The sequence below is a fragment of the Saimiri boliviensis genome, chromosome 2, assembly GCF_048565385.1.
Source record: "Saimiri boliviensis isolate mSaiBol1 chromosome 2, mSaiBol1.pri, whole genome shotgun sequence".
NCBI classification, from domain to species: Eukaryota; Metazoa; Chordata; class Mammalia; order Primates; family Cebidae; genus Saimiri; species Saimiri boliviensis.
Genome location: NC_133450.1, coordinates 236,403,947 through 236,418,314, shown reverse-complemented (window position 1 = coordinate 236,418,314; position 14,368 = coordinate 236,403,947). Strand labels below are relative to the sequence as shown.

Sequence of the window (14,368 nt, the reverse complement as noted above, 5' to 3'; positions counted from 1 at the left end):
TCCAGCCCCACCACCCTCGGTGCTCACCGTGCCTTCCGGGTCCACGAGCAGCAGGTGCTTGGCCTGGCCGTTGTGCATGCCCGTGAGGACGAAGGAGCCTGGATTAGTGGTGCTCTTCCTGACCAGGAAGTCTCCATCTTTCTCCAGCAGCCCCTCTGCCTCCTTCCTGCTCATCTCTCCTTGGTACCAAGTCTCGGCTCCCAGCTCCTCCAGCATCTTGGCATCCGGGGCTCTGGGTGACACAGGGCTGATACACTCCACAGAGGCTGCCTTGCTCAACATGGGCCCCAAGGGTTGGTTCTTGAGAGCATCTTCAAAAGGTTCTGTCATCAACAACATTGACCAGCAACAAGTCAATCCCAAGAAGAGCAAATGATAAAAATAAAATACAATGAGAGAGATAGAAATGCAAAGGCAACTCCTCTGGAACAGGAAAACAAAGACCACTGGAGAAAAGTAACTGGCTGGTAATATAACAAGAGCCATCATAACAAGCATTGAAAAGCACAGCCCAAATTTTGGCATGACTTTCTGATGAGTCTGCCTTCCCAGGACAGCTGGGAGTTGTGCTGTGTGCCAAGGAGTCAAGCACACCCTTTGTATAGCTGGTTGGACTGACTTCATTTTTGCATGCTGCAAGAGGCCATGAATATCACATGCCGTGTACTTTCTCTGGAACTTCAGCCAGCCTCTTTAACCGATTCTGAACAAAAACCTGCCAATACCAAAGGGAAAGACAAGCTACAAAGCTTTGATTTTATGCAAAACCTGAGCCCAATCCACCAAACATTTATTTCAAAATCTTTACATCAGGCAAATTTTTTAAAGAGAAAACGGACGTGCATTGGGTGCCTCTTGTGTGACTAGCTCCAGGCTAGGAGCTCCCCTTCCCCTTAACCTTCGCTTGTTTCCTTGTGGAATGAGGCTCTCACATGAGTGCCTGAGACCACACCTGATTTCATCCCCTTCGGAGCACACTTTTCAGTGCAAGGCATGCGTGCATTGTGAGACTGCTGCTCTAACAATAAATACCGGCAGCAAAAGAAGTAGCCAGGCATGTCTAATTAAATCTCGATGTTCGATTTTCACATGAGGTGGTGTGTATGCAAGAACTCTGAAAAACGCACACAGTGCTATGCAATGGAAGGTAGTGTGATGATTATTTCAGACTACATTGTCTACCCAGGACAACATAAGCAGCCCAAGAACAGAAATGGTTCTTTCCTGAGCATAGCTACACCCTCAGAGCCCAGCATTGCTCCTGGGACATAGTTCGTTCACCGTAGTCAACAAACGCTGTAAAGTAAGCCAAACTTGTTCAATGTTAATAGAGGGTGGGCAGAAGTGAGGTAAATAAATGAAACTAAAATTAGCTCTTTTTAATGCTCATTAATCTTTGACAGATTTGGAGATAAAAGTAAGTTAGAACCATTAGCAAAAATTAGGTCTGTGGATGTTATTTTTCATCTGAAAAATTTCCTGCTTACCTGGAATTGTCATTTGTATTGTGCTGTTTCTGTACCATCACCACCTTTGCTGTCATCTACCTTAGCAGCAGCAACCTCACCATCCTCACCATCCCCACATTCACTTTTATTGGCACCAACACCACCATCAGCATCCCCACCATCGTCACCATCATCATCATCACCATTATCACCATCATCCCCATTGTTACCAGCATAAGCATCATTATCACCATCACTGTCACCAGCATCACTGTCACCAGCAGCAGCAGCAACAGCAATACCATCAACACCAGCAGCATCATCACTATTAACCCCATTGTCACATCACCATCATCACCATCATCATCACCATCACTGTCACCAGCAGCAGCAGCAGCAGCATCACCACCATCTGCACATCATCACTATCACCACCATCACCACCACCACCACCATTGGCATCACCACCATCATCATTATCACCATCACAACCACCACCTTCACCACCAGCACAATCATCCGTGTCATCACCATGACCATCATCGCCATCACCATCGTCACCACCACCGGGACCATTAGTAGCATTATCACCACTACCATCATCAACATCATCATCGTCACCACCACCACTACCATCAGCAGGATTATCACCACCACCATCATCACCATACCATCACACCATCATGATCACTGTCACCACCACCACCATTATCATCATCAGCAGCAGCAGCAGCATCACCAACACAATCACCACCACCACCATCACCATCAGTACCATCATCACCATCATTACACCACCATCATCATCACCATCACCTCACCATCATCATCACCATCACCACCATCAGCACCATCATCACCTCACCACTATCATCACCATCAGCACCATCATCACTATCTGTACCATCACCATCATTATCATCACCCCCACCATCAAAATCAGCAGCAGCGGCGGCACCATCATTGCCAGCACCATCATCACATCAGCACCAATATTATTTAGATCTACTGTTCAAAATAAAGAACACAGAGTGCTGGCTTTATTTAATTCAATACTTTTCAATAGGCACCAGTCTTTCTAAGGCTCTTTTCACATTCTGTTTCCCCTCCTTAGGTTTTGAAAACAGGAGTAGAAATTAACTGATGAAAAAAGGGTAGCTCTGGTTCTCATTTTTCATCCGAAACACCAGCCAATCTAATCTTCCTTAGGCTCTGGGTCAAGGGGTCGTTGGTAAATTGATTAAGTTAAACAGTAAAAATGCTCTAACGAAATATGCAACTACTAAACGCAGTTCGGAGGTACTATAACAACCCCAGCAGAAGCTGGGAGAGCCATCACTGGGCTTTGCATCTTGAAAAAGTGGCTTCACATTTCTCAAGCTGTTTGAGATTCTATAGTTCCTACTTTTTTTTTTTTTTTTTTTTTGAGACAGTCTCTCGCTGTCACCCAGGCTGGAGTGCAGTGGCGCGATCTTGGCTCAACCTCCACCTCCAGGGTTCAAGCAATTCTCTTGCCTCAGCCTCCTGAGTAGCTGGGATTATAGGTGCCTGCCACCATGCCTGGCTAATTTTTGTATTTTTAGTAGAGATGGAGTTTCACCATGTTAATTAGGCTGGTCTCGAACTCCTGACCTTGTGTTCTACCCTCCTAGGCTTCCCAGTGTGCTGGGATTACAGGCTTTAGCCACCGAGTCCAGTCACTTAGATTATTTTTTTTAAAGTCACAATGGGGGTCCAGGGTGTCTGGGAAGTCAGATTTGCTGGAGAGAAACTAGTGTTGTCATGAGGCTGCCTAATTATAAAGACACTTAACCCTGTCCTTGCTGATACAAAATACCACAAATCACAGGTATTGGACCATCAAGGCTGCCTTTCACAAATGATAAAGTTAGTTGACTTCTAGGATTCTTTATTTCCTCCTCTGTAAAATAAACATAACTCTAGTTATCATAATACTTACCTGTAGAAGTTTAAAAATAGGTGTTTAGCACATGGTAGAAACTCATTCAAAACTCATTCAAAAAACAGGTGTTTAGCACATGGTAGAAACTCATTCAAACTCCATTCCCTCCCTCTTCAGCCTATAAAAATTTCAAGAAATTAACTGACGGGAAAAGGGAAGCTCTGGTTCTCATTTTCTCTCATGAAAAGCAAATTTTAGGATATAAAGCTCTTGTGAGCTCGTGACACTCTTTCAAAATTCTTTAATAAAAATTTTCACTTTCCTTAATCAGTTCATGAATGATTTCATTTCCTCAGCCTGTATGACACACAGAAAGTCTGTGGTACACATCCCACTATATTGCTATCCGTAACAGATTCCCATCGCTGTCTTTATCCTGTTTAGTTTCCATCACTGAGGAGCACTTACCACTATCTGGTAATAAATACAGTTGTTTATTTAAGGTCCACAAGGTACAGCCTTTGCTGGTTTTCTCTTCCTGTGTATCTCCATCAAGTAGAACGGTATTAACAAATGGTAAGTGTTCAGTAAATATTTAGAGAAGGGTAAGAGGTGAGCAAGGGAAGAAAAATCAGAGAAAAAAATGAAAGCAAGTGGGAGAGGGGAGAAAGAGAGAGAAAACCCTCCTAAGAGAGAGGTGTGTTGCAATTTCTTGCCTGTAAGTTACATGTTGGTCTGCCTTATAGACCGAGAGTTCTGTGGAATCACAGGCCATGTCATTTCTTCTTTGCATCCTTAGCAACGAATACAGTAGCTGGCACTTAACAGCCAGTTACTATTAAAATGAATAAATAAACATGTGTGTATGTATGTCATTTGTCTCTATATATTTGCAGGTCTTCAAGAGGAATGTCAGTTCCAAAAAGGGTGGGGAGAAATTGCTCTGTCTCTTGACTACAGAGAGGGCTATAATCCCAAAACCTTAAACAAGCCCAATCGCCACCCAGAAAAGTACAGCTAATCATCACCATTAACCAAAACCCTGCTATCAAAAAATTCAATAATTACACAGATTTCAAATAAAAGGCAGGGTAAAAAGCAACCTCAAAAGAGAAGAAAACCAGGGACAAACGGAAACCCACTCATGTCAAAGAGGTCTTTCCTCGGGCTGCTCTCAGCGCTGCTGACCACAGCTGGCCAGGCCTGCAGTGGGATCTGCTGGGTGTTGACGTAGGTGGGTGCTTCTCCCGTGGAGGCCACGTGCAGTTTTCCTTCTGGCATGCTGTAGATGTCCAAGGACCCTGCAACAGGAAAGTGAACCCATTTTCTTTTATGAGGGTGACACGATTCGAGCCGCCCAGCACTTCACAGAGAAGCTCTTCAGTCTGCAAATGGGAAAACTCCTGCAGATTCCCATCGGTGACATTCTCCTCTTCTGAGCTTGTCACCACACACTGCTGTGACCTGGCTAGGATGTTTTCCAGCCCTGCTTATCAACATGGGATCTGCCAGCCAATGTCAGTGTAGACACCTTGATGGCGTCACTGTGATGGCCTTAGCAAAGATTCTGGCCCTCGCTGCCCCAAGACAGCAGGAGTCTGGCAGGCAGAACATGCCTGGTCTCCTCCTCTCCTTGACAAATGGTCCAAGATCAAATAACCAAGCAGAAGGACCACAAGCCTTATTTTAATTGCTCTTTTTTTTTAATATAAGCAAATGCTTTATAAATTAACTTCATTCAAGCAATACAATAGAAGCTCTGTACATTTGAAGAACAGAGAGAGACTCCTTCCTTACAAAACAGAGCTGCAGCTACTGTCCCTGCATCTGTGAAGGAAGCCTAGGGTGGGTGTGCAAGTGAAAAGGCCCCTCCGCTGCGGCAGTGATGCTGCCTGGATGGGACTTCACAGCTAGGTAATGGGTGTGCTGAGGCTGGGCCCAGGCTGTCTGTCACCCAGACCCTGGGTGAAAGTGTCACCCAGACCTAGTTGCCTGAGAAAGCCTGCTCAGATCCCTCTGGGAGTCTTTTTGCGTGTGTGCCCTGTCTCCAATCCTCTTACGTAATCACGTTCACAAGAACACCCTGTGGTGTTCACATTTCTGGAAAGAGGGTGTCTTTCATAACCTATGGGCGGTGGTGTGTTGAAGCCAGCTCAATCCAGCTGGCAGGAGTTGGTTCAGGGCCTTTTAAAAATCGTTCCCAAGAGCCTGTGGCTGGACGTTTGCCAGCACACCACTGTCTCCCAGCCTGGAGGTGTGAGAATGAAGTGTCGTGCTAATGTTCCCTCACTGGGGAACACCGCCTGCAACATCACGCACTGTGTTTCTGCTCTCCTGTTTCTCAACATGCTTTCTCTGTTGAAGAGTCGATTCAGATTAGGCGTCCTTGCTTAGTGACAGCTATTTGCAGTTTACACCTTTGTGTACATTGCAAACAAATCAGCCTTTAGAAAAGAATTTCACAAACAAAATTTTTAAAGGAGAAGATCAAAAGCCCAAAGGGCATAATCTTCCTGACTGCCCTTTCCCAGGGTGCTAAGCTGGGGCAGAAGGACACGTGCCTTGGTGACACCTGGAGTTCATGTCCACCGGGAAGAGTATCTGCCAGCAAATTAATAAGTGGCATGCGAATTTGTTCTATGAGAAAAGGTCTTTATTTATTTTATTTTTTGAGACAGAGTCTTGCTCTGTCACCCAGGCTGGAATGCAGTGGCACGATCTCAGCTCACAGCCATCTCCACTTCCCAGGTTGAAGTGATTCTCCTTCCTCGGCCGTCCGAGTAGCTAGGATCACAGGTATGTGCCAACATGCCTGGCTAACTTTTTGTGTTTTTAGTAGAGACAGGGTTTCACCATGTTGGCCAGGCTGGCCTTAAACTCCTGACCTCAGGTAATTCATCCGCCTTGGTCCCCCAAAGTGCTGGGGTTATCGGCATGAGCCACCATGCATGGCCTATTTATTGTTTTCAAAGAAAAATTGGAAATTTATCGAGAGCTTGGAGTCTCAAATTCCAGGCCAGGAGCTCATTCTGCTATATCATCTGTTCTCGATCTGGCTGGAATCACTTGAATATACGAAAAACAAGACCTATTTTAAAATAAACCTGACATATTTTACAATAGAGTAAATATCTAACAGAAATAATGTGTCCCCTTTATTCCTTAGCAATTATTGTATGTCTATGTCTTAGCACACATGTTATGGAAGTACACTTTAAATGTATATAGAAAAAAGGATAAATAGCCCATAGTGAAAATGTCCCTCTGGCAAAGTTATGACTCTGATTTGCTATTTCCAGCCTATTCTAAGGCAGAGCATGTGGTGGCTTCTGCCAGGCCTTATGTTTTATTGACTGGGCCAACACTGTGGGTCTTCCTGCATCTGGGGTAGGCGAGACATGAAATTCTCTTACATAGAGGAAATTTTTTAAATGTATTGTCATTTGCTTCCTGGCATAAATAGCTATAATAAAGGAATAGCCATAACATTAAACCAATAAATGTTTAAATTTAGATACATAGAAGCATCAGTTGCATCCCCCTTCAGACTTTGTAGACTTAGTAACCAGTATCCCAGAGCTATTAAAATAGTTATAATTTTTTTTTTGAGAAAGGAAGAAGTTTAAAATTAAAAGACATTCTTAAAGGATTGATAGATTAGGTAGATTGAGAGATGAATACATTCATACATAGTTGTATGTGTATATATAACTGTCTAGAGAATAAAGGCTTATGTGAGCAATTAGCAATTGCTTCCTAGATAGTTGTATCTAAATTATTATAGCTGTACCTGAATATATTTGAACTAGCTATCTGACTTATAGACAGTAATATGGACATGCATGTTTTTTATGTATTTTTTATTTTTTTCATCATCAGGTGGAACATGATGGACAATAATGTATGATGTAGGTGCATGTTATTCCATTTTTAAGATACAGAAGTGTTCTCTAAGAGTATTCAGGGCCTGTGAGAGACTTATATCCCCGATATCACCTCTGCCTCAATCCCCAGCTTAGAGTAGGGGACTTCACAGTTCCCCCAAAGCAGACCCTGAGTAAAGGGAACGAGAACAAGATAAGGAAGGAAAGGCAACAATTTGCTGTAAGAGTCACTGAGGGTCAACCTCAACCTTCGAGTTGCCTCATGAGTTCCTGTGGGAAACTGGCGTGAAGGTGCACCCGAGAAGTCAACTTCTCAGTGCCCTTGGGCACAAAAGCTCTCCCAGCATGGAGGTGTACAGTCTCAGGCACATGAGACAGTAAGCACAGGCACGGTGTGAATTTCCTGAAGTTGCAGGGAGGCACCACCTGATTGGTGCCAGGAGATCAACACCATCGCTTCTTTTTTTAATTTTTAATGAGATGGGGTTTTGGTCTTGTTACCAGGCTGGTGTACAATGGTGCGATCTCAGCTCACTGCAACCTCCACCTCTTGGATTCAAGCAAGTCTCCTGCCTCAGCCTCCCGAGCAGCTGCGATTACAGGCACTTGCGACCACACACAGCTGATTTTTTGTATTTAGTGGAGTTGGGGTTTTAGCATGTTAGTCAAGCTGGTCTCGAACTCCTGACCTCAGGTGATCCTCCTGCTTCAGCCTCCCAAAGTGCTGGGATTACAGGCATGTGCCACTGCGCCCGACCGCATCATTGCTTCCGTTTCTATGGTCTAATCAGGATTCTATAGCAACACACACAGCAACTATTTCCAGGGCTCACTCTGTCAGTCCACAGGAAATAGGTGACCCAGTGGTGAGCATGTTACTTTTGACAAGTGTCTTTTGTGTTTCTCAATCATCTCACCTTGCCTCTCACTTTGCCTGAAAGGCGTTTGCTGCCAGTCTTCGCCAAAGGTGTCTCCTAAGTGTCTTCCCTGGTAATAAGTCTGCTCTTTTCCTGCAAACTATAGACACATGTAAATACAGAGAATGAAAAACTTCTTCTCTTCTCATTTCCCCACTTTTGAAAGCCACAGGACAGTTGGCAGATTGGACCCTCAAGGGGATCACATCCTTTGTTAACACCGAGTTTTCCCTTCATGCCTCATGGTTGGCATTAAGGTTTAGGAAATAAGTTTGTGTGGGTGTGAGGAAAAGGCTGCATCTCCATCAAAACTACACATGCCCTCCCCCCCGTTTTCATTACCCCCACCACCCCTCCCAAAGTGTGACTGCAAATCAAGCTCTTCCATATGTATGTCCTAAAATAAATCTCAATTACAGAGTATCTATGTGTCAGAACACACTTCCCACATAACACATACGCCCATGATCATTCACACTTGGGCAAGTCCACTCTGTAAACCAGGAAATTTCCTCCAAAAAACCGGGAAATTCCCTCTCAGTGTCAGATTCCTGAGCTCAATGTTATTTTGCCATTTTTAGTGGTGTCATTATCATTCCCATAAGGTAGTAATGTTAAAAATTTCCTAGAACAAAACAGAAAAATCATAAGTCCAGAAAGCAATTGGCTTACTATAATTTTGAGTTGGACATAAAACAAGAGAATGAATAAAATAGAAAACTCATAAAATTCTCATCATTTTAGGGGTCTATATTCACTCTCTTTTTAAAGAACCCAATGCCTCCCAAGCCTTTTTAAAATCTTAAATTCTCTCTTTTCCTCACTGAGGTCACAGTATGATGGAATATGTCTGAGGGAAAATATCCCGAGACCCATATCCCAGGAATCGCAACACAGTTCCTAAGCGTTTGGCTAATGCTTTGTGATGTCAACACAAAGCTTTTTCTCATCTGCATGCTTTATGAAATCCAATGAGAGAAAACTCATGATTTTCAAAAATGGGACAGAACATCAGCCTGAAATAAAACCAAAGAAAACAAAAGGAAATAGAGTTGAGTTAGCCTCCAGCCTCCATTCCTTATAAAAGGAAAAAAACCTGTAAGACTTACCTGAGCTGTGTCAGAAGTGTGGGGTCTGGGTTTCAGTCGAGCATCAAGAAAGCCCCCTGGAGGAGGCATCTTGCTTGGGATGCTGTTGTAATACGGGTGGTCTGAGCCATCTCCCTCCTCTTCCGTCCATGGTTCATCCAGACTCTGCATTCTGTTAAAAGAAGATTTCCAAGGGCTTTAGCCAAAAGTTGAGCTTACAGCCAAGACCAACAAATCTAATGTTAGTGCCTGTTATCAAGAAAAGAAAGTTTAGGCAGTGCCTCCTCAACCATCTAGGTCTCGTGCATAGATGAAAAGCAGATGAGTGGTTCAGCAAACTCTCTCTGCCATATTCAGAGTTTCACTCGCTGGAACATTACAGTCATGTTTGAAAGAAGTCCTTTTGTAAGAGTACATTTTACTTAAGAAAGAAATTATGCCTAAGGATAGCCAGCTCCTCAGAGGACAGCCTACATTTTAGTAAGCCATGAAATTTATCCAAAACAAAACCAAGCGCAAAATGGAAATTTAGTGATATGAGGAAAAAATGGTAGAACACAAACTTCTCAGAATTCTCCCTTCTGCTATTTGAAAAAAAAAAAAAAAACTGTTGTGATTCAAAAAACATTATCAAGAAAGTAAAAATACAAACTACAAAATGGGAGAAAATATTTGCTAACATATATCTTAAAAGAGACAAAGAGACATATATCTAGAAAATATAAAGTACTCCTACAACTCAACCATAAAAAGACAAACCGATCTTAAAAGTGAGCTAAGGATTTGAGCAGACGTTTCTCCAACGATACACAAAAGGCCAATAACCGCATGAAAAGATGATCGACATCATTAGTCATCAGGAAAATGCACATCAAAACCACGACCAGAGACCACTTTGTTCCCACTAGGGAAGCTATAATCAAAGAGATGGACGAGAAAAAGTGTTGATGAGAACATGGGGGCATTAGAACCCTCATACATGGCTGATGGGTCTGTAAAATGGTGCAGCCACTTTGGAAAATAGCTTTGCAGTTTCAGCATGAACATGTGACCACAGAATTTCACTCCCAGGTATATACATAAGCATATTGAAACATATGTCCCCAAAGAAACTTGTGTACATCTTCACAACAGCGTTGTTCATAAGAGCTAAAAGGTAGAAGCACCCAATTGTCTATAAACTAATGAATGGATGAACAAAGGGTGATCTATCTATACACTCAAATATTATTAACAGCTCTAAAAAGAAAGAAAACTGACAGATCCGATAACATGAGCGAATCTGGAAAACATTCTAAGTGAAAGAAGCCAGACACATACAGTATGATTCCATTTCTATGAAATGTCCAGAATGGGCAAATCCATAGAGGCAGAAAGCAGATCAGTAGCTGCCTGGAAAGCCGGCGGTGGAGAATGGGGAGTATTGCTGATGGATGTAGTTTCTTTGGGGGGGTAATGAAAATGTTCTGGAATTAATGGTGATAATTGTACAACTTTTGCATATACCAAATCTACTGAATTGTAAACTTTAAAAGGGCAATTTATTATATATGAATTAATGATCAATTTTAAAAATAATAACAAATGGAGTCAGTGGCATTTGATTTGCTTTTCAATGTCTTTTTTGTTTTTGTGTTGAAATGCCCTTGGAATTTCGCAAGGAAAATCCTCCAAGAAAAATCAGACTATACTAAAAAATCCACTGACTGACTGATTGATTGATTGATTTTTTGAGACGGGGTCTCGCTCTGTCATCCAGGCTGGAGTGCAGTGGTGTAATCATGGCTCACTGCAACCTCTGCCTCCCAGGCAAGCCATATTTCCACTTCAGCCTCCTGAGTAGCTGGTACTAGAGGCACACACCACTGAGCCCCGCTAATTTTTGTATTTTTAGTAGAGGTGGGGTTTTGCCATGTTGCCCGGGATGGTCTCACACTCCTGGGCTCAAACATCCACCCACCTCGGCCTCCCAAAATGCTAGGATTATAGGCCTAATCTTGTAATCCACACCTGGGCAAAAATCCATTTATATAAAAGTACTATTTTTTCTGGGCGTGGTGACTCACGCCTGTAATCCCAGCACTTTGGGAAGCCAAGCCGGGCAGATCACCTGAGGTCCAGAGTTCGAGACCAGCCTAACCAACATGGAGAAACCCCGTTTCTACTAAAAATACAGAATTAGTCAGGCGTGGTGGCGCACACCTGTAGTCCCAGCTACATGGGAGGCTGAGGCAGGAGAATTGCTTGACCTGGGGAGGCTGCGGTTGCAGTGAGCCGAGATCACGCCACTGCACTCCAGCCTGGGCAACAAGAGAGAAACTCCATCTCAAAAAAATTTTTTTTAAAAAAGGTGCAGCCGGGCGCGGTGGCTCACGCCTGTAATCCCAACACTTTGGGAAGCCGAGGTGGGCGGATCATGAGGTCAAGAGATCGAGACCATCCTGCACGACACAGTGAAACCCTGTCTCTACTAAAAATACAAAAAAATCAGCCGGACTGGTGGCGCGGGCCTGTGGTCCCAGCTACGAGGGAGGCTGAGGCAGAAGAATCGCTTGCACCCGGGAGGCGGAGGTTGCAGCGGGCCCAGATTGCGCCACTGCACTCCAGCCTGGCGACAGAGCAAGACTCCGTCTCAAAAAAAAAAAAAAAAAAAAGTGCTATTTTTAATTTCCAGTTGGAGCTGGGCAATGGATCTCTCCCCCAAAGCAACAAAGCTGAATGTATCAAATCCTAATACCGCCAGGAAATGTTTTCCACTTTGGAGACTCATGGCCTGAGAGATTGAGTAGAAAACCCAAGAACTTTTCCGAAACAGAAGCTCCTGCCTTGCTGGCCCCTGAGATCCCAGCATCCCAGGAGGAAAACCTGCCAGCTCCGCCACAGATCAGGTCCGCAGAGAACTGGGCTGGAAAGGCTACATGCAAGGCGGGTTCTCATGCTCCCAGGCTGCCCCCAGCTGGAGGAGAGGGGCTGGAATGGAAGGCAGAGCAAGTCCAAGAGATCCCCGTTGCCCCACTGTCAGATAGCAGGCTGCGGACACCAGAGGCCACTGCAGGATAAGGTGAAGGAGGTGTCGGGTCACCGATAGTATGAAGCTACAGGCAGGGCCCCTTGTCACGGTTCTGCTTTAGAAATGATATGCCAATACTTGCATTTGGAGGTGACGTTTTTCTCAGTGCATAAGATCCTGTCTATTACATTTTCTTTCCCCCAAAGACCTTCAAACTTCACTATATAAAAACACATACAGAATTTCATACTTCACGTACACTGCCAGAGGAGTACGGCAGTTTATCTCCCTCCATTCATTTTTTGATGTATTATCTTAATAGCATTTATCTGGCTTTTATGCAACAGTTCAGAAATAAAGGAAAGCACAGTAATTAATATGAAACATGCATTCTCCGTGGAGATTAAGTAAGTGTTAACCTTTTGAACTATTATGTTAAGTCAAGTTTAGCCTAAAGCTGCCTCCTTACGTATTTAAGTTTGGCCTAAAGGTGTCTCTGTGCATCTTGAACGATAACAAGTGGAGGTGTAGACAGACGTTAGTCTACTCGTGTCAATCACCAAGTTTTGGCCAATCAAATGTAACCAGCTGTTTGAGCTGTGTTCAAATAAGGCAAATGCGGAGCTGTAACCAATCCAGCTGTTTCTCAACCCCACTTCAATTTTCTGTAAGTCACTTTCCTTTTGCAATTCATGAATCTTCTTCCACCACGTGGCTGGACTGGAGTCCCCGAGTCTACCCTGGCTGGGAAGGCTGCCCAATGCACTAATTGTTCATTGCTCAATAAAACTCCTTTAAATTCAACCCAGCTGAAATTTTTCTTTTATTATCAATTACACGTTTCCTTTTTAAATAAAATTTGTCACAATTGGATGGATACATAGATATGTGATATTAAAAGTAAAATGTTAATGGTAGATGCTAGATAGTGGCTACACAGTTCTTTGTGTATATTGGAACATTTGTATTATAAATGTTGCTGGGGGTGGGGGATATGCTTGACAAATACAATGAAACACAACCCATACACCTGGACCCCTGCCCTGTCCTCAGATATCCTGGAGATGTGTATAATATTTGTGCATTTTTTGTTGTTGTTTGTGTGTTTGATTTTTTGAAATGGAGTCTCGCTTTGTCGCCCAGGCTGGAGTGCAGTGGCACAATCTTGGTTTACTGCAACCTCTGTCTCCCAAGTTCAAGTGATTCTCCTGCCTCAGCTTCCCAAGTACCTAGGACTACAGACGTGTACCACCATGCCCAACTAATTTTTGTATTTTTAGTAGAGACAGGATTTCATCATGTTGACCAGGCTGGTCTCGAACTTCTGACCTCAGGTGATCCACCCATCTCGGCCTCCCAAAGTGTTAGGATTACAGGCGTAAGCCACTGTGCCCGGCCTTGTGCATGTTTTCATACTGTTCCCACACATGTATTTATCCATATAGTATATGTGCCATCATTTATGTTTTTAAATTTTTCATAAATGGTTTGTATCCTTTTGTAACTTGCTCTTTTTTATTCCATTATAAATTTTAAGATTTACACTGGTAGCACATGTATATTGGTGAATTCTTATTAACTACTATGTCCCATTATACACAAAATAAAACATTTGTTTCCCCTCTCTCCTACCTACTTTTGAGTTGCTGCCACTGTCTGCCTCTAATTCTTCTGTACGCCTCGCCCTGTCCCAGCTTGCTGAAGTTTCTTTCTTCTTATTTTTTCAAATGTGATGGCCATAAGGGAGAATTGAATTCTAGCATTTTCAGCCTCTGGAGTGAAGTTTCTAGCAACGTGAAAAAAGTGGGTCCTTTAGAGGCGCCTCCAAAATGAATGTCTTAAGGGGAATTTTCCAGGGAAACAGGAAAAGAAATGAAAAGTCTCTCTGAAGAAAGGCAAAGATTGAGAAGGGCATGAAAGAAGCCTTCATAATGACAAAAGCAAAGGTAGAGTCTGCCTGTAGGACTAAGGGCATAGATTGTGGCTTTAGAAGTTTGAAAAAAAGTATAGAGTAAATTTAGGTACAGTAAAGTTTTATTTATAGTGAACATACCATTAGAATAGATTTTCATTATGCAAGTTCGATCAAGGACAGAATATTGAACGACCACTATCCCC

The 14,368-nt window shown here is 43.3% G+C and overlaps 1 protein-coding gene across 1 annotated transcript in view; it reads right to left on the bottom strand.

The window, feature by feature from the left end:
• The window catches only part of SHC3 (SHC adaptor protein 3), a 163,646-nt gene that overhangs the window by 27,706 nt on the left and 121,572 nt on the right, over positions 1-14,368 (bottom strand). The window contains exons 8-11 of the mRNA XM_039475183.2: positions 9,262-9,412; positions 8,153-8,252; positions 4,494-4,652; positions 28-323 (exon numbers count right to left, since the gene is read on the bottom strand). Of these exons, the coding sequence (XP_039331117.1) occupies positions 28-323; positions 4,494-4,652; positions 8,153-8,252; positions 9,262-9,412 (706 nt within the window). The remainder of the gene's footprint in view (positions 1-27; positions 324-4,493; positions 4,653-8,152; positions 8,253-9,261; positions 9,413-14,368) is intronic.